The sequence below is a fragment of the Trachemys scripta genome, chromosome 6, assembly GCF_013100865.1.
Source record: "Trachemys scripta elegans isolate TJP31775 chromosome 6, CAS_Tse_1.0, whole genome shotgun sequence".
NCBI classification, from domain to species: domain Eukaryota; kingdom Metazoa; phylum Chordata; order Testudines; family Emydidae; genus Trachemys; species Trachemys scripta.
Window position 1 is genome coordinate 66,957,041 of NC_048303.1, and position 24,231 is coordinate 66,981,271.

General features: G+C 39.3%; 1 protein-coding gene across 3 annotated transcripts in view; it reads right to left on the reverse strand.

Annotated features, from left to right (window-relative positions):
- The window catches only part of EPB41L4A (erythrocyte membrane protein band 4.1 like 4A), a 215,585-nt gene that overhangs the window by 108,135 nt on the left and 83,219 nt on the right, over positions 1-24,231 (reverse strand). For 2 of the 3 annotated variants that reach the window (XM_034773024.1, XM_034773025.1), the window contains exons 3-6: positions 18,558-18,662; positions 8,662-8,713; positions 7,036-7,114; positions 1,240-1,337 (exon numbers count right to left, since the gene is read on the reverse strand). In XM_034773024.1, the coding sequence (XP_034628915.1) occupies positions 1,240-1,337; positions 7,036-7,114; positions 8,662-8,713; positions 18,558-18,662 (334 nt within the window). Of the gene's footprint in view, positions 1-1,239; positions 1,338-5,874; positions 5,965-7,035; positions 7,115-8,661; positions 8,715-18,557; positions 18,663-24,231 lie in introns of those variants that run through there. The other variant, XM_034773026.1, reaches the window with a different exon arrangement.

Genomic DNA, 24,231 nt, shown 5'->3' on the forward strand with positions numbered 1-24,231 from the left:
CTAGAGCTGCAGATTCCCACAGTTTAGCCACTATGCCTATGACCGGGAAATAGAGTATATACTTGTTCCTATTTCTCATAATCTGTTTGAGGCTGATGCAGACACTGCAAAACAATATACCTGACCAATATATATTGCAATATTTCACAGTCAAGGCACAACTGTCATTGAACCGAAAGGCCTATCACAAACAGCCTTCTGGGTTGGGTCATATCACCTTCCATAGTTGGGGAAATGTCAGTGGAAAAAAAACCTCAGAATGTGACATGCTTTAACTTTCCTAAGAGTCATGTCATATGCCATGAAAGTCTCTAATCTCCTTTTCCATTCAATAAGTTATTTCATTCTGTTGTGATCTCTCAAACATGTTGTTCTAAAACTGAAATTAAAGAAAGAATATTTTCGGCTTGTATTAGGTAGCTGCTACTGAATCATATTTGGATTAATGATAAACTGGATAATCTTCACTTAGTACCTGCCACAGATGAAAACTGTAAATTATGAGTTTTCTACGCATAGGTCCCAAGAAAATATCATAAATCCACGATATCCCTGACTGCCAAATTTTGCATTTGGATATCTGATTTTAGCCCAAAGATGAGCAAAATCTTACTTCTTACTAACTTTCCATTAATGTGAAGTAGTTCATGTTTGCTCTATCAAATCCATGGGATATACTAGCACTCATGAAATCTGCTTCTCAAGTGCATGCTAATAAGTGAACTGTACAATTAAAACTCCATGCTTCAAGTCAAAACACATCCCTCCCCTTTATTATCTTCAAGTATTAGTATTGACATAATGTGGTTTTTGCAGGACTGCATCATTTTGGATGATCAACAGATTTGTCTGGAGGCTGCTGCCGGCCCTTCAGATCTATACATTGTTTGATGAAATAGAAAATATGATATAAATAATATTGGGCTATAGACATGCCCTGACTTGTAATGTTATCAAGCACTGATAGAAAGTTCTCTCTGTGGACAGTCTCGGTAACTCAACCATCAATAACTGTCAGATATTTCAGAAAAGAGTCCATAATATCTTCATTTAAAATTCATGTAACTCATATCTGTACTGAAATGTCACCTATTTATAATTCTCCTGTTAGTCTCTGTAATTTAATTTTTTTAAACTAACATATAAAGACTTTAATCTAAGTCTCCATGTGGTGGCAATATTTGGAATAAATCATAACATTAACAAAACAAAAGTGATCAGTTGGTCAGAAGAACTCACACTGAATTGCATATGCTCCCAGCTGAGCTGCAATGTTAATGGGACAGGGCATACGACCTTGCAAAACATCTTGCTTCACCTGCAAAAAAAATTGATACCTAAAACAGAGAGAGAAAATGAAGTTGTTAGTTCAATATTAAGGATTCTGGTGTACTCAGTAACATTTTACTGCCTTCAGGTTTATTGTGGGGGGGGGGAAGGGTCTGTAGCTCAGCTTAAAGTGACATGGTCAACTCAAAAATCACGTTTGCATCTTCTGCAACAATTTTTTTACTATTAATGTTCAAGTAACATCACGATTATCATCACTGAAAGACTGGAGGAGGAAAAAGTTCTCTAGTTTTCCAATTTGTTTCCTTTGTGTATTTGACAGTCAATTTGTGATAGTCAATTTCCCTAGAAAGAGACGGTTCCCCTCGTTTGTGTAGGATTTTCAGACAGCAGCAGGAAAGAGAAAACATTTTTTAAAATCAAACACGAAAATATGATTGTAAACCCACACAGGGACAAATTTTGCCCTGGCTAGTGGAGCAGAACAAGGGAGACACAGGACATAAGGCACTTGCTTACTCGCTTGTGTGGGCTTGTAACAGGGTCTCCAAACCCCATACTGAACACAGACAGAGGCGGGAGGAAAGTCTCTCCCATTTACAAGCAAGCAGCTTGATCACAACCCCAGGCAGCTGCCAGTCATGGAGGCAGGCATCCACAGCTGCAACCAATAACGGAAACAGAGCCTGCAGTAAAGAAAGGAGTGTAGAGAAGGAAAGGGAGGCACTAAGGCCTTGGATAGCAAGGTGGTAAGAGCTTTGCACTAGGCTGCCTCCAAGAAAACAGCCAGGAGACTGAAAGAGATGGGAAGCCCAAAAAATGAGGGTCTGACAGGCTTAACTGAAGGTGAGGATTGAAGAATTTACCTGACTGAGAGCAAACGTAGGAGGGTCAGTCAGGAGAAGCTGAGGCCCCTCAAGAAACCACCCCAAAAGGCATTGATGTACCACAGCCAGCAAGTGTGGGAGGAAAAATAGACACCACAGGCAGGGCCGGCTCTGGCTTTTTTGCCTAGGGCACCCGCTACCCCCCAGCGCGGACGCGGGCTCGCAATCCCCGAGCGGCCGGAGCGCCGGGAGCAGGGCGGAGAACCCGGCCGGGGCTCTCTGCTCTCCCCGGCGGCCAGAGCGCCGGGAACAGGGCGGAGAGCCCGGCCGGGGCTCTCTGCTCTCCCCGGCGGCCAGAGCACCGGGGAGGAGGGCGGAGAGCCCCCGGTGGCCAGAGCGCCGGGAGGAAGGCGGAGAGCCCCCGGGGGCTGGAGCGCCGGGGGGAGGGCGGCGAGCCCGCTGCGGCTCCGCTCTCCCCAGCGGCCGGAGAGCTGCGGGGAGGGCGGCAAGCCCAGTCGCGGCCCTGCTCTCGGGCCGGAGTGCCCCGCTGCGCCGCCCCCCTCCAGGCGCCGCCCCAAGCACATGCTTGGTGAGCTGGTGCCTGGAGCTGGCCCTGATCACAGGGCCACTATATTCCATTCCTCCACTTGCAGGTGGGCAGGAAGAGGTGGGGCCATGGCTCTGCCTCCCAGCCAATTGGGCTACATAACTTTGTTAGTGCAGAGTACTTCCCCCTCAGAACTGGAGGAAACCAGAAGAGTAGATTGTGACTCTCAATCTGCTTCCAAATCTGCCCCGGGGCAGCACAATGCACTTCCCCTTACCCAGGGCTCATGGTAAAGCCACAACTGAGCCCAAACTTAGCAAGAGGAGTCAGGGGAAGGGGTAGTAACTGAAGTGACTTCTAAGAATATTTTTAAACTGACATTTTAAGCTGACTGTGTCCCTTTAAGCTCTGATATTGCCACATAGTCACAAAATGTATTGCATACAACTTCCTTAATCACAACTGCACACATCAAAAACATGTATGGTAAACAGCTCACACAGGCTGGTATAAATTAAATGAAAGTATTTGATACCCCCTCTTTAGCACATGAACACTGAATTCCTGATAAAACAATATGAACAAGAGAGGATCAGAGTAATAGTAGGTAAGAAAACAAGTTATCTAGTTCAGTTTTTCAGATACTCTAGTACATTTAAAGGAAATATTTTTAAATGCTGTTTATACCAAATGGATATATGTCATACCGTATCACATCATGCTGAAAGAATATCAGTGATTTCTTACAAAAACAGTTTTTAAAAGATCTTTTTGTTATACAGGCACAAATTGGTCATACTTACATACTGAACTTCCCTTATTCAGGAACTCATTTATTTTACAGAGCCAAATAACTGCATTATACATTATTATTATTAAGTTTATTTTGTATTTATTATTGCATTATCATTATTACTCTTGTAAATACTTGGTACTTTCTATGTGTTCATAGTAAATTATTGAAATATGTTTGTCTTTTGGCAATCCAGACTGCAAATTATGTGGTAAATAATCTTTGCATTACTTTGTCAAGCTCAAATAAAAATTGTCAGTGTTCAAGGACCTTTCACTGCTATTTAATCTGGGATCCTTCCAGCCCAAATAAGCTTCTTTTGCTGATGGTCTCCACAGACATCATGGGCATTCCAGGATATACAGCTGTGCCATTTGCACCCTATTTCTTATTGGAGAGGAAAAATGCACAGTTATCTAAGCCTCTCTTCTTCCCAGGGCCAAATGCCTTATACAGTGAGAAGGATTCACCACAATGGTATCAGGAAACACAGAGTGCACGCTCGTTATTACTCCTTAGAATTCTAACTCACAGGTAGACTCTTCTTTCAATGAATTATGGTGACAGAGAAGAAATTAAGGGTGTTGTGGAACTCACAATATCTCTCTTGGCTGACAGATTAGAAACAAAGTTCACTTCCAATATATATCTCCTCCCCTCAGCATTTCCATCAGTTGTACAAGACTGAGTATGGCCTTACTATGTGTAGCCTGCTGCACAGCCATTTTCTACAGCTCGCCTGGATATGGATATTTTCCACCAGTTCTTTGGGATTTCCCTAGTAATTACAGAAGTGCAGGGATGCACGTTTCCTCTGAGTTGTGAAAAGTGTCATTTTAACCACCTCACATTTTATTCATACATATCTATTCTCACAGTTAGCATAATCTAAAGTAAGACAAAAACAACTTAACCTGCTTTTAAAAAAATTCTAATTACTCCCCATTTTAGGTACATGTTGGCTCCATTGATTTGCCTCCATCCTTCACTTTAAAATGTTAACTACTTGGCTCTATATACAGTACAAAATACATACAATTTAACACTGCACGTTATTGCCAGAAGCATATGACACCGTTTAATACAGGGACAGTATTTACAAAGGTGATAGACTGTGGGAATAGATCTGACAACATATGGGACAAATCTTCAGAGAAAAGTTATTTAAAACTAGAAATCATATTCTGCATGAAAGGGAACTTAGAACTAAATATTCTAAAGTAGGTGGGTAATAAATACCAATTCTTTTGCTAAGATGTAATGCTAATGTGGATGGGAAAATAATGCATTTTGAATAATTATTTAGATAATAAACTAATACAAAATGGGCATAAACATTCAAATCAAAGGCTGTCAAATCAGTGTATATACATCTAAACCACCATTTCAGGCACAAAAATGCTGATTTGAGCACAAAATGCAAAACTGGAGGCCTTATCTTAAGTGTCCTTATGTGTGTATTTTCACTGTGGATTTGAGGAAGAAATAGCTTTTAAAAAAACAAAACAAAACAAAACCCCACAATTTGCAGTCAGAAGCATCAGTTCTGCCTCCTGTGAGGTGATGATGCTCCTAACTCCTATTGAAGTCAGTGAACGATGGCGATACTTAGCTTCTTTTAGGATCAGGCCTCTAGTCCAAACTTGTACCTCAAGTGCTCACCATATGCTCTGCCAAATTGCATAGATAATGGTGTCTAAACATTGCTTGGGCAAACACACCCAGGAGATATTGATAACCAGTCAGCATTTATTTTTGCCTACAGAACACATCAATTTCTAGTGTAAAGAGATAGATTTTTACTATTCAAAAATAGAAATCACATAATGTGACAGAAGTATTAACATCAAATACTGTAAGCTCCATACAACTTTACATAAAAAAAGAAAAGTCAGTGACCCATATTCCACAAATAAATATAGATAACAGTGGCAAAACACTGGAATCACATAGCTAAGTTTGAAAATTATCACAATAAAAAAAAGAAAATTGCTTTAATCCATTCTATGTAGAAGGCGGTGATTCTAGCATTAAGTATTCTTTCTGAAAACGTGTCTATTTCCTACAGGGTTTATAGTAAGAGCCCAAAGAGATAAAGGCTCAAATAGTTTGATGGCATTTGATCATGCAGATTCTTAGATATGTATTATTGAAGATTGCAATTATAAGATTAGTACTTTCCTCTGCCCCCTCCCCACCTACTTTTAAAAAGCCCAAATTTTGTGTGAGCAAACATATTGCACACACAAACGCAGACTCACTAAAAACGCACTGTGCATGCCAAAATGCTTTTGGCATAGATTTATGCACCTAATAAGCAGTGCAAATCATTAACTGACCTTGTTATAAGCAAAATTAATGCATTTTTTTTAAATTTAGCTCTTAACTGCCATTTCACAGATATGAATCCAACCTGCCTCCAGAGTAGTAATCACAGCAGGTTCTGTTGCCGGAGTTCTCTTCCCAGGGCCATCTTTTTTCCCCTGTGAGCAGGGTTGAAAGTGGTTCTGGAAAAGTACAGGAAAACTATATCAAACTTTCGGGGCAGATGGGGCATTACACTGCAACTAATGCGTGCTTTTTCACTGTACAGAGTCATAGTAGTATTAGTTTTTCCTAGTTCAATATAAATCTTGTCAAACTGGGAGGTTTTGTCACTATGAGGAAAAACTAATGCCAATATGGAAAAAAGCGTTCTTATCATAGTAGTACAGGAAAAATATTTTTGCTTATTTTTCACCATTAACCACCTTGAGTTAGGAAATGAAAATTTATGTGTGTATTGTAATAAAGTTTGGCTTGTCATGTTTCACTTGAGCATAAATGTGGACAGCAAGAGAGGAACATTTCCACGTATTTATTACTGCCAATCAGCACGCTACATCAATATGTCACTTGAATATAAAATTTCTTTGTGAATCTGAAATGAACTGCCAGATATCTTTTATACATAAAACACAATAGATAAGCTTGTGTGTGTGTGTGTGTGTGTGTGTGTGTGTGTGTGTGTGTGTGTGTTTATGCAAGTGTACTTCTATATTATTAGGGGGCGAACTGTTATTTAAATGAATCATAAACGTTATTTTGCTTTTCCACATCTTTTGCATATTTTTCAAAAGACCAAGAGAAACACTTCTTTAAAAAATAGTTCTGGAATTTAAACCATGGCCAATTAAAAGGAAAGCAGGTATTCCCTACAGCCTATTTGGATACACAAACTGGGAGGAGGTAATCTAAAACCTCTCTCTAGAAGCATATCCATCACAGGACATGTATAAATCCAAATGTGACAATACATGCTTAAAAAAGAAAAATTCCCAACAATCCATACAAAACCCTGACACCTGCCCATGTATCATATAGCACAGGTTCAATCTGATCTTCCAAACAGGTTTTTACTGAACAATGCAAGCTTCGTCTCAGTTTTCTTACAGACACAGGTGTGAAAGCAAAAACAAACAAAAAAGACAGCAGCAGTGTGCACCTGCATATATGTGATTTTAATTTTATTAATTATGATTTCAGATCAGCACATCATATGCATATCACCAATATTGAAACTATATGCAATACTATACCTGGTTATTTCTTCCTTAAGTTTGCATGGATCTTCTGCATAGAATTTAACACCAAAATATAGAGTATATGGTGGCCCAGCTACAGGAAAGAGAGAACAATTAACTTTTGTAGTGCATATTTATAAAATAAAATATTTCATTATAGAAGAGCTACTAAGCTGTCTATCTATCCAAGAGGTTTACAGAGCCCGCCGCCGCTCCCCCCCCCCCCATCACCACAGAGTGAAGTTCCTAATGGACTCCTCATGGAGTCCCTTTTCCCTATACAGAGTATACTAACTTTGTTGGAACAGGATGTTTTTGGTTTTTTTGGTTCTTGTTTCTTATATTTATTTGTGAATACAACACTGTGTCCAATGTGAAACATTCCCCATGATAATTAATAACTGAAAGTATAATTATGCGTTATTTACCTAGTAAAATATTTTGAATTTTGTAATTTACTTTTTTAAAAGTTTTAGCTCTCGAATAAAATCCAGTAACTCAATCCTACAATTCCTGTTATGATCATATTTATTCCCATGCATACTTCCACCAACTTCAGCCAATGTGCCATTGATCCAAGTGACTGCAGTAGGACTATGTGTGACATTAAAGATACACATGGTAGTAACAACCTGCAGAGTCGTGCTTAATCCTGCAAATACCTGCCACCAGGAATTGAATTTACTACCATGTATATAGTCCCACAGACCTCACAGGGCCCATGAAATATAAGTGTATTTACATTTTTGTACAAAACAAATTGAAAAGCAGCTTCTTCTGCCAAACCCAGAGTTCAGATGCCTGTTCTTTTTTCCCTACGGCAGCTACAAGACTTTCCTGTCTCGCAGATGACAATTTAAAACTCTGCAGGGAATTCTGTGCTAGGTAGTTATGATGGTATTATCTGTTGCAAGCAAATCCAATGCAGACCAAGGTAGATAAACAAAATTGCTGCTCCAATATTTTGTTTTAAAATATGCATGTAATTGTAATTTGAAATCCTGCACATACAATGCCAGATTTCCAAAAGTAGCCAGCATCCATAATTCAGTGGGAGATGCTTGGTGCCAAGCACTTTTAAAAATCTGGCTGTATTATTTGGGATTTTACTATATTAATTAGTAATATTTTTACAAAATGTTTCCAATTTTCTATTAAAGTAATATTATTAACCTTATTAAATAATATTTTAAATGATGGGATATTTGTCTTTGATATCTAAAGAGTGACACCAATACATAATTCATTAAAAAAAACTGAGCAAATTTTTGAATATGGACCTAAGAGGCAATATTTTTTCCACTTGTAGAAGGAAAAAAAGTCATTCATGTTACTTAGCAAGGCAGAGAAATCAAAGGCAGTACAATTCTAAATTATACAAGTAAGAACTATACCATATACCAGTGCTTCTATTATTCTAACCAAAGGTTAATCACAGAAACATCCTTAAGTAAGAGAAAGGAATTACACTCAATCGATGTATGTAATTTTGATATGGCTATTAACTGCAAAATTGATACAGCTCAGGAAACTATGAATCTGTCATGCCTCAAAAATCAAGGCCCACTACTCCGCACATATGGTGTCCTCTGTCTCTTCATCTTCAAGTAACTGTTTATGAGGTTCAAGTGAAATACATACTGTTTATCAATTCCTTATGTTCTGCAAGGGTCTTTGCAGGATCCAGCCAGTACTGTAAGAATAGATATGGAAATTAGTCATTTACCATGGCAAGCTATTAAAGATTAACTTCAAATTATACATTTATATATTACTATTTTCCCCCAAATTCAGTACAAGCGAATTACAAACAATTATGTTAACTATTAGGCACAATGAATTTAGGGCCTAATCCAAAGGAAATTGACTTTTTCTTCTATATTGGTAAAACACAGAAGCCTGAGTAATTTGTTGGTGGTGGTTATATGTATTACTATAAAAATCTGAAGTATTGCAGTCTGCAATCTGTAAATGAGAAAAACGTTGTCTTGACAAGTGTGTTCCTACACATCTTCCGTGAGGAAGGAGTCATAGTAGAGGAATGACACGGTCACTTTCACATTCAGCAATAGCTGTTGAATACTGCCTCACACTCAGATTTACAAGAGACACTACATCCGTTCAATCAGCTGTACTTTATTACAGATGCTAACTAGGAATCTCAGCTAAAGCTGGCAGTCCTGAGCTTGACTCCTAGAGCCCACAGGGCTTGTCTACCCGGTGCTTTAGTCCACACCAGCTGGGCTGGAAACTCTAATGAACACCAGCGTGTCGCACTTACTGGCCCATGTGCATGTTCATGTAGTACTGTTTGAAATAGGATTACAGTAACAAACACTAGGGAACTTTTAGTGCATGCCAGCAGCATCCACGTGGGCCAGTTATTGCACAAAACACTGGTGTGCATTCAAATTTACACCCCAGCTGGTGCAGACTACAGAACCATGTAAACAAGCCCATATCAACCCTATTCAATTAAAACTGATAGCTTCAGAAGAATACAGATAACACATCTGACACTATGACAAAACTTCCGAAACAAAATAAGAAATCTTGCAGTGGCTATTCCTCAATAACCCTCCAAAAATAGAAACCTTCTTAAATTTACAGTGAGAGGGAAGAAAAACAAACAAATCACTTGATAAATTTGTTCAAACATCCTATTGGAGCTCTTGTCAACTTGCATTATAAAGAAGCACCAATCCTACTTAGCAGGACCACTTATAAAATAACAAATAGACTGCAAGTCAATCAGACACAAAAACTAAGCAATAAAGACTGTACAAAATGGAATACAATCCACATTCTGACTTCAGAACTCTTCTCCTACTGAGATTAGTACTCTGCACCATAACACAAAACACATATTGCCCAACTGGTTTGTTCATCATGGATAGCTCTATGCTATGATACAAGAGACAATTGAAACTACAGTTTCAGTAGAATTCAAAATCCAGTCACAGAACAACTATATGGCTTCTCTCATTTCAGCAAGCTCTATATTCCTCTATAATCTGAGTCTGGATTCCAGATTAGATAGGGGCATAGGACAAGAAATTACTTCCTCGGCCATTGTGTCCAGTCCCCTGCTATCACAGGCAATCCCATCATATAATCCCATTGACAAATTTATCAAACTCCATCTGAAAACTAGTTAGGTTGTTTGCTCCCACTACTTCTCCTGGAACTTTGTTCCAGAACCTCATTGCTCTGATGATTAGAAACCTTCTTCTAATTTGCAGCCTACATTTATTCAAGGCCACTTTATCCGCATTTATCCCCTCCTATTGGGGAGAGGGATAGCTCAGTGGTTTGAGTATTGGCCTGCTAAACCCAGGATTGTGAGTTCAATCCTTGAGGGGTCCATTTAGGGAACTGGGGTAAAAATCTGTCTGAGGATTGGTCCTGTTTTGAGCAGGGGGTTGGACTAGATGACCTTCTGAGGTCCCTTCCAACCCTGATATTAATTCTGGGGGGAGGGATAGCTCAGTGGTTTGTGCATTGGCCTGCTAAACCCAGCATTGTGAGTTCAATCCTTGAGGGAGCCACTTAGGGATCTGGGGCAAAATCAGTACTTGGTCCTGCTAGTGAAGGCAGGGGGCTGGACTCAATGACCTTACAAGGTCCCTTCCAGCTCTAGGAGATAGGATATCTCCATTAATTATTATTATTTGTTTTTATGCTAAGATTGTCCTTTATCTTAAATAGCTCTACCTTTCTGATGTGTTTATTGAGAACTAGCATATCCCTGCTCTATATTTGATTATTTAAGGTTTTACAGTCCTCACTACTTTTTAGCTTTATAAACATATAGGTACCAATTGTATATAAAAAGATACGTAAAAAGAATATCATTTAGGTTGCAAAGTCAAGCATAAGGAAATGCCAGATTTATAGTTGCCTTTGCAATCTTAATTCTGCCCCCTTGGGCATCCATCCTGTGAATTGAATGAGGCAGGGGACCTTGTGGAAAAAAAACAGTATGTGAACTTGTAATTATCTTGTATCATAATGTATATGCACAAGGGGGTTGAATTAAGGTTGCTAGGCAACCACAAATCTAGCATTTTCTAACTTTTGATTGCTTGATTTTGCAATTTAAATTATGTTCTTTTAATGTAGGGAGGTTTATATATCATTTCCTAGATGGTGTGGCGTTGGTTTTTGTTTGTTTTGTTTTGTTTTTAAGGAAAAGGGCATAAACAAATTTGTTTACATTTGGTATAACAACTCCTCAGCTATGGGCCAACAACAGGAACCTTCAACATTGCAGAATAGATTGCTATCACTTGTGCTATAAAACCATGTTCATTAGTAGCATGCAAAGGCTGTTATCCTCGAGGGCGTGATGGGCTGCTGTGTCCTTGTGATGGGTCAAGAGAGGCGCAAGAGCCTAGCCCAGGCCTGGCTCATTTGCTCTATTCTACCACACCAAGAGTTGAGGACATCCTGCACCAGGCAGTGATCCCAGAGGGGAATGGGTCACTGGCAGTGCTGGAATTACAGGGATGCTTCGGGGGATGGGGCCCCTTAATACTTTTTTGGTTACCACACTTCTATCTTATTCCAAGGCACTGAGCGGAGAAACATATTTTGGCCCTTTACTTCTCACCAACAATTTCTGGAAACCGCGTACACAAGCGGCCTTGCAGCAATCTTCCATATACTGTGCATATCACCAACCGTGCCAGTCACAACTTCATCTACCTCTGGGGCGGGTGCTGTGATGGCCATACTGGTGATTCGGGCTCTGCAGCTTCTGGGGGTAGAGGTGAGAGCAGGACCTGGAGAGGCTGGAACAGCCACCATGGCACCTGAGATCAGGCTGGGAGCAGATAGGAAGCAGGGTGATCAAGCCAGAGCCAGGAGCAGCTACCCCTGGCAAGAGAGACATGAACTGCTCGGACCTCCCTTCCCAGCCTGGAGCCAACTGCCCTTCTCCCAGTAGCTCCCCTCACTCCCCATGCAGCGCATCCACCCTGACTCCCCTTCCTATTCCTGATACCCTGACCTCACCCCGTTGCCCCTGACTCACCCTGCTCCCCAGGCAGAGAATCCACCGCCACATCCCCCATCTGCCCTCTCCCCAGGCAGAGCGCCCACCCTGACACCCCTTTCCCATCCCAGACATCCAAACTTCCCCTCCCTGCCCCACTGTCCCTGATTCTCCCTTGGGTGCAGGTTCAGCACCGGCAGCATGGTGGCTGTGTCACACACTGGCTCCCTGTGGTGGAAGAGTTTGGCTCTACCTTCCTGTGGTAGCCCCACCCCTGTCTGTGCCCTCCCTCTGTCTGGACTTGGCCAGGCCAGGCTCAAACTGGGTCTGTTGGGAGCAGGGCAGCCAGTGACCCAAACCCAATGACCGCCCCCAGTCTCCATCTCACAGACATCCACAACAACTCTACATCCTGCGAGATGTTTTGCTTCCATGGAGTTAGGGCGTCCATGTAAGGATCTGAGAGTAGGGTCAGAGTTAAATCAGAGGCATAGAGAGGGCCTGATCCTGACCTAAGTACGGTTACTCAAATGATGGAGGAATTTGCACCACAATGGGCCAGATTTTCAAAAAAGATAAAGCAACTAAATAAAATGGACAGACTCCCACTGAATGCTGCTGGGTATTGGGTACAGAGATAATTACCATAAAATTTAAATTCTCATCTGGGCTTTCAATTATGAACAGGGATAGGAGGGAGGGATAGCTCAGTGGTTTGAGCATCGGCCTGCACAAACCCAGGGTTGTGAGTTCAATCCTTAAGAGGGCCACTTAGGGATCTGGGGCAAAATCAGTCCTGCTAGTGAAGGCAGGGGGCTGGACTCGATGACCTTTTGGGGTCCCTTCCAGTTCTATGAGAGAGGTATATCTCCATATATTTAAACACTTAAAGAAGGAGCCATAACGTCTGGGTATATACAGATCCAGATTTCATCTGAATCCATATGTAGTTATAAACAATATGTCAAATCATTTAGGCTTCAGTCACCAAACACCAAAACCCATTCATAGTTGGTTACAAAGGCCCTACTGGCCATCAAGTCTAAGGCTATTCTACACAACAGGAACTATACTGGCATAGCTATTGTGCTGTAGCTATGCTGGCAAAGACCTGTGGAAACACCACCTCCCCACAGGTAGGTCGACGGAAGCATTCATCCTTTGACATAGCTGCGTCACTCAGGGGTGTGGATTTTTCACAGGGGCCCACGTAGCTATGTCAACCTAACTTTTAAGTGCAGATCAAGCCTAATACAGGACTGCTAATATTCTCAGTTTTAAAAAAACAAACCCCGACACCTTCTTTTGAACCACTGGAGGGTTGGAGCATATGCTACTGATTCTTAACTTGGATTTTAAAATGTGGCTCCATTATGTATATTTAAAGCTATTCCAGGTTAAACACATGCAAAGCAACATGGGAAGTGTGCAGTAAATTCCATCTGTGCAGTGCATATTATTTCCTAACTACCTTTCTTTAAATGAATGTAAAAAGTATTTTGTTAAAGCTTCATGCCAAGTTTCTGTGTAGGGTCAAATCTTGGTCAAAAGCTCAGAACCTGTTTGAAACAAAACATTAACTAGGTTGAAATTTTTTCATTTGCTGCAGTGTCAATCAATGAAGTGACTGGAATCGGTAGACTTGTCCCCTGCCAGTCCACAAAGCATCTGGTGCTCTAGTCATGAAGCTCAGATTACTATGAAATTGTAATCTTTGTCTCACATGGGGTCACTGCAATGCTATAGCACACAATTTTTTGTTCTAATTCAGAGATTCAGAGCTTTTAAAGCCAGAAGGGACCATTCCGATCATCTCGTCTAACTTGTTGCATAACACAAGCCCCCGGTTTTCCTGAATTAAATCCTGCTTCATGTCCCATAGCTGTGATTGAACTAGAGCATATCTTTTAGAAACATAAGCCAATCTTATTTTAAAATGTCCAGTGATGGAGACTCCAGCACAATCCTTCGTAAATTGTTCCAATGGTTAATTACACTCATTGATAAAAACTGCACTTTACTTCTAGTATAAATTTGTCTAGCTTCAACTTTCAGCAATTGGCTCAAGTTATACCTTAGTTTGCTGGATTGAAGAGCCCTTTATTATTGAATTTCTGTTCCCCATGTAGTTATTTATAGACTGTGATCAAATCATTTTTTAACTTTCTCTTTGATAAACTACATAGATTGAGGGTCTCGGAGTTTCACACTTGAAGTGTGGACACCAGAACTCGCTACAGCGTTCCAGGAGCAGTGGCACCAGTGCCAAATACAGAGGTAGTAAAACCTCCCTCCTCTTACTCAATATTCCCCTGTATAAACATCCAAGGATTGCTTTAGCCCTTCTGGCCACAGTGTGACTCCAGGAACTCATGTTCATCAGATTATTCACCATGATATACCCCTCAAAAATACTTTTCAGAGTCACTGCTTCCCAGGATAAGAGTTCCCCATCCAGTAAATACGGCCTACATTCTTTGTTCCTAAATGTACGACTTTATATTTGGCTGTATGCAATTCACATTGTTAGCTTGCACCCAGTTTATCAAGCATTCACAGATCATTCTAATGAAGAGAATGCTTCTCTAATACATTTAATCATTCTCCTAATTTTTGTGTCATCTGCAAACCTTACCAGTAATGATTTTATATCATCTTCCAGATCCTTGAAAAAAATATTAAATGGCATAGGGCCAAGAGCCAATTCCTGCAGGGCAACACTAGAAACACATCTGCTTGCTGAGGAGTCTCCATTTACAAATACATTTTGAGACCTATCAGTTAGCCAATTTTTAAACCGTTGAATATGTGCCCTTCTGATCATGTATTATTTTAGTTTCTTAATCAAAATGTCATGTGGTACCATGTTAAATGTCTTACAGAAGTCTATTAGACACTATTCCCTCTATTAATCCAACAGGATATTAAGTAGTTTGACAAGATCTATTATCCATAAACCCATTTTGATTGGCACTAATTATATTACTCTCCTTTAATATTTTTATTAATCAAGACCCATATCAGCCTTACTTTGCCCAGAATTGATGTCAGGCTAACAGGCCTATAATTACCTGGATCATCCAGTTTACCCTTATTATGTATTGGCAAACATTAGCAACTTCTAGCCCTCTGGAACTTCTAGGGTTGCCAATTTTGATTGGATGTATTCCTGAAAGTTTCATCACATGACATAATCTTTAATTAAAGATTAATGTTTAATTCCTGGAGATTCCTGGACAATCCTGGAGGGCTGACAATCCTAGGAACTTCCCCAGTGTTACAAGACTTATTAAACATTAACATTAATGGTCCAGAAAGATCCTTGCTCTTTTAAAGCTCTTGAATGCAAGTTATCTGGACCTGCTGATTTTAAAATGTCTAACTTTAGCAGCTACTGTTTAACATCTTCCTTAGTTATTGTTGCAATGGAGAGCATTTCATCATCAACATATGATATAAATAAAACATCTGCCTTTTTCCCAAGTACAAAACAGCAATATTTACTGAGCAATTCTGTTTTTCCTGCATTATTATTGACGCTTCTACCATTTCCACTTGGCAATGGACCAATACCACTGCCAGTATTCCTTTTGTTCCTGGTAGATTTTAAAAAAAAACATATTATCTGTAACTCTGCTGGACATAGATTTCACCTAGTGTCCTTTTGCTTGTTCTACAATTCCTAGCTTCTATTTTATATTCATTGCTATCAACTTCCCTTTTCTCCATTGAGTTGTTGTTTTTTAAAGCTGCTTTCACTTCCCTTCTAAGCCAGGCTAGTTCTTTAACCAGCACAGCCTTCTTTTTCAAGGCCGGTCTACACTACTGCTTAAGTTGATATAACTTATGTCACTCAGTGGTGTGAAAAATACACCCCCCTAGAGCAATGCAAGTTACATTGATTTAAGCTCTGACCACACCAACATTATGTTGGTGGAAGACGCTCTGTTGCCAACATAGTTTCCGCCTCTCATGGAGGTGGAGTAATTATGCTGACAGAAGAGCGCTCTCCCATCTGCATAGTGCGTCTTCATCAGACGTGGTGCAGCTGCGCTGATGTAGCACTGTAGTGTAAACTTTCCCTCAGTTATGGTTAATTCAGTATACCATGACTCATCAGGCTTCAGCTGCTAGCCCCTAAAGCTTCTAAAACCTGGTGGATTCCCATATATGCTCCAAGAATGGCTTTCGCCATCATGCTGCTCCAGTGGTCCCCTCCTGATGACCTATGACCCTTCATTGCAGGAAAGAATCAAGCACTCGAAATTTAGGGAATGCCAGATTTACAGTCTGCGCATCCTTAGTTCAACCCTCTTGTGAGTTTGCATTATGATACAGTCTTCAATTACATGACAGCACGCTACTTTTTCCACTGGATGTCTGTCTTACTCAGTTCATAGGATGGATACACAAGGTGACAGTTTAAAGGTTGCATGGGTAACCATAAAGGTGGCATTTCCTAATTTTCAAGTGCTTGACTTTGCAAATTAAATAATATTATTTTAACAGAGTTGGTGATGGTGTGGTGTTTTTGTTTGTTTGTTTATTTTTATATATGTAAAAATAAAAAATAATGGGAGGAAATAGTTAAACATACCTTTTCAAACCTCAGTAAAAAGGTATGTTTCAAGTTTTAAGAAAAAGTGATTTTGTTGCGTGTTTTAAAGTGTGTGTGTGGAGGATCTTATTTCATCTGAACTGTTTTGTTCATTAAACTGTTAATTAGAGAATACTCTAAAACTCCATCAGATCAGAAGTTAGAATATTCCTTTCCTATAGTAATGTGTTAACATGAGGCACACATTTTTCTATCAGATATTTATTTTGGAGTCTTTCCCATTAAGTAGAGTTTTCAAATAAATTAGCAAATAGATCTATTTGACATCTGGGGCTCTAAAAATGAGACACTAGAAGACTCAAATCTAGGTCTCTTGCATGACAGTGCAGAACTAATCACCCCCACCACTCACATGCCAGTCCCTAGTGTTAGACCTTTAACAGGTCTGTGAAGAATTATAATTTTTTCATTTACTATTTTATGCAAGGTCTCATTTACTTCATGGAGTTTTTCCTTTATATTGGCGATTCACTGAACAGCATTTCACTATGAATCACAAACTAGCAAAGACGTGAGAGCCTGATTTTCCTTCTCACCTACACACATTTTATACAGGTGTAACCGTAATGAACTCACTGAAGTTACTCCTCATTTACATTAGTGTAAGAGAGAAAAATCTGCCCTGATTGTTCTGAGGAGAGCTGATGGGGTTCTGCAATTGTTCATTTAACAGAGATTTCCTCTGTCCCTGAATCAGTTGAGGTTACCTGCATTTTTAAAATTCTAAATTAACTAGATAGTCATTAACTAGAGAGAAAGGCTGGTCTTGTTATTAAGGCTCTCGACTAGGACTCATGACACTTGGGTTCAATTCCAGGCCCTGTTACAGACTTTCTCTGTCATTTAGGACAAGCCACTTATGCCTCATCTACACTAGAACAACTCCCTTCTACCAGCAATGCCGCTCATACTGGCAAAAATGTACTATTGCTGGTATAATTTATACCAGTTCCCTAAACAAAATAAGCTATACTGTCAAAATGACTTTTTTTTTTTTGCCAGTATAACTGCATCTACACCAGGGCTTTGGCTGGCATGACTATGTCATTTAGGGGTATGATTTTTTTCACACTCCTCATCAATGCAGTTATTCTGGCAAAACTTTTAAATGTAGACCAGGCCTTAATCTCTTTGTAAAATGAAGATAATACAAAGCCTCTCTCTTGACTGATTTATTCAGATTGTAAACTCTTTTGGGGAAGGGCTGTCTCTACTGTGTGTATGTAGAACACCTATCAAAAAGACCACCCCCCATCCACCTCAAAACCGAGCCAGTTCATGTGGAGTCCAAAAGTCATTATCACACACCTTTCTTCTCAGGGTATAACCAGCTACAATTCAATATATCCTGGCAGCCAAAAGCATCCTCCAAATAAGTAACATCACTCTAAAACAGTGATCCAGGAAGTGGCCCTGAATTAGGAAATTTGTGCCAGGCCTGCAAATGCTGCTTCTATTGCCCCCCTCTCCCCTCCCCCAACATTCCCCCCAACTCTAGCCAGTCCAGGAATTAGTCGCAATAGGTTCGCTTCCAAACAGAATTCCTATTCAGGGAAATATCATGGACTAACACTTGTTTGTTTAGTTTAACAGGAAGAATTCAAATAGTACTTTTTATATACAGCATTTTACTACTGGTCATTTGCAACACCTTTTTTAATTTTATTTTCTGTTGTCACATTTCTGCTCCCATTTAAGTCAATAGCTAAAATTCCGCTAACTTCAGTGAGAATAAAAAAAGGCCCTTTCTACAGAAACACAAAAATAGATCCTCTCAATAGGCAAATTAAAGAAACTGCTACTGGAAATCTTATTCTTTCATGAGATATTGAAGGTATGACAGCCAAGCGCACCACTGAGAAAGGTCACCAACAGGGTAAAATTTACAACTGGGAAATCCAATCTGTTGTGTCTTTTACTCACCGTCTGATGACTTCTGTCACAGTAACGCAGACCAAAGTAATCTATCTCCACGAGGTTTAAGTGACGGAATACGTAGCCCAGGACAACCGACCCTTTCGTTGATTTCTGTGGGAAAGAATTTACAGAGTCTTTTCACAAAAGTGTTCTGTCTTTGTCAGCTATGCACAGTGGTATTCATGCATTCAGTTAGCCTTGTCTAAAAGATGTGGCAGTTTTATTGATTAGAAACAATTCAAGTTGCCTTCAACCAAAGCCTCAGTTACAACTAGAAAAAAACTCAATTTCTTCTTACATACATTTAATCAATTATTTTGTAAACAATATTGAACATTTGGTAATTGTTATAAACATGCTTCCTAAACTATGATTATGTATGTTAATAAACCTATGAGTTTTCTTAGACATCTGTATTCATGGCAAAAATCTGTTCTCTGATCCACATGACAGATTTCAGTTCTAAGATCTTGTGCTCCCTTCAAGCGTGGATCTCTCAGTCAAGCTCTGCCACTGCATATCTGAAGAAAATGTTGCCCTTAATGTGTAAATTATGAACCATAAGGTGCTCCATTATTCTCTGTGAAGGCTGCTTTTTATTCCTTTTATTTAAAAATGTTTTTAAAAGTAGAGATGGACCCACTCTAACGTTCTGAATCCAAATAACCCCATTGTGTTCTGGAGTGTTGTTGAATCAATTAATGTCTACACTAATACTTAAACAAAATATTAGGGAGGTGGCTCAAATTGCTGCTTCACTGTTGTGGTGTTGGCATGGTAGATGCTCATTGCTATTTAAAGGCCTTTTATGTGCACGCTGTCTCATACCTAGTGCGGAAGATCTGAATTACTGATTGGTCAGACGTGCAACATCAGCAGCAATCTGTCCAGAAAGACTGGGGCTGGCTAAATGAGATTCTCTCTCTTTTGAAATATGGTGGGTTTTGGTTTTGAATTAGGAAATTTGGATCTGGGAGACAGGAGGGGACATTTCTGGGATAAGGTGAGACGATGCTAAAACTATTAAAAGAACTGACTGTATATATTTATTATTTCTACATTACCAGGTTTAATATTGTAATAAATTAGGGCTGCCAACCAATTAAAAAAATTAATCGCAATTAATTGCATTATTATACAATAATTTAATACCATTTATTTAAATATTTTGGATGTTTTCTACATTTTCAAATATATTGATTTCAATTACAACACAGAATACAAAGTGTACAGTGTTCACTTTATATTTATTTGTATTACAAATATTTGTGCTGTAAAAAACAAAAGAAATAGTATTTTTCAATTCACTTCATACAAGTACTGTAATGCAATCTCTTTATCATGAAAGTTAAACTTACAAATATAGAATTATGTACAAAAAAAACCTACATTCAAAAATAAAACAGTGTCAAATTTTAGAGCCTACAAGTCCACTCAGTCCTACTTTTTATTCAGCCAGGCACTCAGACAAACAAGTTTGTTTACATTTGCAGGAGATAATGCTGTCTGTTCTTGTTTACAATGTCACCTGAAAGTGAGAACAGGTGTTTGCATGGCACTGTTGTAGCCACCATTGCAAGATAATTACATGCCAGATGTGCTAAAGATTCATATGTCCCTTCATCTTCAACCACCATTCCAAAGGACATGCGTCCATGCTGATGACAGGTTTTGCTTAATAACGATCAAAAGCAGTGCAGACGGACGCATGTTCATTTTCATCACCTGAGTCAGATGCCACCAGTAGCAGGTTGATTTTCTTTTTTGGTGGCTTTGGTTCTGTAGTTTCTACAGAACAGGGAGGAGGGATAGCTCAGTGGTTTGAGCATTGGCCTGCTAAACCCAGCGTTGTGAGCTCAATCCTTGAGGGGGCCATTTAGGGATCTGGGACAAAAATCTGTCTGGGGATTGGTCCTGTTTTGAGCAGGGGGTTGGACTAGATAACCTCCTGAGGTTCCTTCTAACCCTGATATTCTATGATAAGACTGCGGAAAACACCTCATCCCTCTCAGATTTTGGAAGGCACTTCAGATTCTTAAACGTTGGGTTGAGTGCTGTAGCTATCTTTAGAAATCTTATATTGGTACCTTCTTTGCGTTTTGTCAAATCTGCGTGAAAGTGTTCTTAAAATGAACAACATGTGCTGGGTCATCATCCAAGGCTGCTATAATACGAAATATATGGCAGAATGTGGGTAAAACAGAGTAGGAGACATACAATTCTCTCCCAAGGAGTTCACACAAAATGTAATTAACGCTTTTTTTTGTTTGTTTGTAAACAAGTGTCATTAGCATGGAAGCATGTCCTCTGTAATGGTGGCCAAAGCATGAAGGGGCATATGAATGTTTAGCATATCTGGCACATAAATACCTTGCAATACCGGCTACAAAAGTGCCATAAAAATGCCTGTTCTTACTTTCAGGTGACATTGTAAATAAGAAGTGGACAGCATTATCTCTTCTAAATGTAAACAAACTTGTCTGTCTTAGTGATTGGCTGAATAAGAAGTAGGATTGAGTGGACTTGTAGGCTCTAAAGTTTTACATTGTTTTGTTTTTGAGTGCAGCTATGTAAAAAAAATCTACATTTGTAAGTTGCACTTTCACGATAAAGAGATTGCATTACAGTACTTGTATGAGATGAATATACTATTTCTTTTGTTCATCATTTTTACAGTGCAAATATTTGGAATATAAACAATAATATAAAGTGAGCACTGTGCATTTTGTATTCTGTATTGTAATTAAAATCAATATATTTGAAAATCTAGAAAAACTTCCAAAAATATTTAATAAATTTCAATCGGTATTCTATTATTTAACAGTGCAATTAAAACTACGATTAATTACAATTAATTTTTTGTAATCATGATTAATTTTTTTGAGTTAATGGCGTGAGTTAACTGCAATTAATTGACAGCCCTAAATAAAATACATCCAGGAAAATATGACAAATTAGTGAAAACAGGGTTTTAGTCACCTGTTCTATCTAAACATTTTCCCTAAATGATACTTATCCATGGCAAATGCACCATTCTTCTCCTATTTGTGCACAGAAAGCAGTTACTTGCACAACTATTTAAAACACAAACACTAAACACCACACACAATCACGCCTTCAGGTCTGAAATCTTTGAAGCCAATGACCAAGTTATAACTGGACCTCAGGAACTGGTCCTTTCTGCTTTCATCCCAAATATTTCATTATAATGAAAAGTTTGAGAGACATAAAGGAACAACTAAAAAACAAAGTCAGTTTAAAAAAAAACAAAACACCCAATTTCATCCTTACTTGAAATTGCAGATTAATTTGATAATAGCCTGCCTTTTATCAGCTTTGTTTCTGAGTACAGCTGGTAGAATATTGAAGAAACAGTGTTCATAAACATACATTCATTCATTTTCAAGATGGCTTTTCAGTTTGACCATGTTTTGTTCAGTATTCATACTATACTATACATTCAGACTATACATTTAGTCATCCAATCAGGGACTAGGGACAATACAGTGTGACTTGGGTGACTAATCACACATCAGAACTAAAGAATACCAATTAGTAAAAGCAAACACTTCACTAATGACTCATAGGCTTGATTTTTTTTCCAGACTATTTAGCAAATACAAATATAAACTGATTTTGATTAATGAATGAATGAATGAATGAATGAAGATAGATAGATAGATAGATAGATAGATAGATAGATAGATAGATAGATAGATAGATAGATAGATAGATAGATAGATAGATTTGCCTAAACCAAGATCAGTTCTGAAAAATGCACAGTAGGAAAAGGGCAGAATTTATTGGATAATACATTCACAAGGAATAATTATAACCACTCAATTAACTAGACACATGCAGTGTGTTGTACCAGTGTCAGTGCCAGGATATCAGACAGGCAAGGTGGGGGAGGTAATATCTTTGATTGGACGAACTTTTGTTGGTGAAAGGGACAAACTCAAGCTCTGTGTAAGCTTGAAACTTCGTCTCTCACACCAACAGAAGTTGGTCCAACCAAAGATATTACCTCATCCACCTTATCTATCAACTTACTAGAGGCAGGTAAGTAGAATCATACTCTCTCTCAGGATGTACAGTAAAATTCAGTGACTGGCCATTCTGGACAGCTTATTAAAAACTGGCCTATCAATATAACAATTTGTACAGAAAATCATAAAGTATAAAGAATGTTTAAAGGACAAATTATTTAACTAAATTGAAATACATTAAATCCTATTGGCCTTGTCTTGGATAAAGTGCATAAATATAGTTATCCTGATGTCACATTCAGCAGTGTAAAATAGGAGTAACTCCACTATGTAAGTGGAGGAGTTGACAGCTGTAAAACTGATGTGAATTAAGAATCAGACTCAGTGGCTATACTCCTATTGAAATATGGAATGAAGTTCAAGAAGGATTGCAGACAGAAAAACGTAAAAATTAGATTAAATTGCAGGCAGCGAGGAAACAAATTGAAGAAGCAATTATTCTACCTCCTTTTCTTTCTGATATTGTCAGTTCTTATTCAAAGTAGTGGTATAGATGTCAACTAGAAGAGGTAGATGCTATCTCATTATCTGGCTTTCATACCAGACAAAATTATCTTGATAGTTGAAAGTTTGATGGTGATGATGATGATGATTTATTTATACTGTGGTACTGCTTAGGGACCCCAGCAGTAGACTAGAACCCAATTGTGCTAGGCACTGTACAAACATAACAAAAAGACAGACCCTGTTCTGATGATCTTACAAATGATTCAATTTGGAACTGAACCATTGCAAAAGTTCAAACTCGGTACTGAAGTTATAAAGGGTACAGAGCTTCTGTACAGGAGGAAATCCATACAGGCACAATCCCTACAGGAACAGTTTATTGAGCTGGTAAACCAGCTTTTGACTAAAACAGCCTCTTCAACAAGCATGTAGAGAATAGTTCCTTCGTGGATTCTTGGGAGAAACTGGGGGTCCTTGAAAGATGAGCTTAGAGGCTGTCACAGTGCAGCTGGTTCTTTTGAGCCTTACAGATTTATTTCAGTGTTTGCAGGATTTTGACAACTGTTTTGTTTGGCTGTAGTTTGACACATACAGCAAATGGAATCAAAGACACCAAAAGAATAAGCCATTGGCAAAGATACAGTTGCCATTTTAGATTCATAACATCGCCTGAAAAAAAATATGGTCAATCTATGGAGCCTAGTCCACACTGGAAGATATTAGTGATTCTGGACTAACTGAGATGTGAGTCTACACAGGTCCTGAGAGAGTCTAACATGGTGTAACTTATACCTTCTCCTGCCCTCTTACACCAGTTTGGAGTCCCTGCCTATGATCTCTACTGGAGCTGAGCTGAGTTCAGCACAGGAATGTGGACGGGGCGGCCAAAGGCAGCTTTACACTACCTTTCACCTCCTAGATTCAAGGGCCAATTCAGTTAGGGTTACCATACGTCCTCTTTTTCCCGGACATGTCCGGCTTTTCGGCACTCAAACCCCCGTCCGGGGGGAATTGCCAAAAAGCTGAACATGTCCGGGAAAATGGCGGCTCTGCTCCTCCCCGACTCTTCGGCTCTATTTAAGAGCCGGGCTGCCCGAGCGCTACCGGCTTTGGGCAGCCCCTATGCCTCCAGACCCTGCGCCCCCGGCTGGGCACTTCCCCCCCCGGGCTCAGGCGGCGCAGGG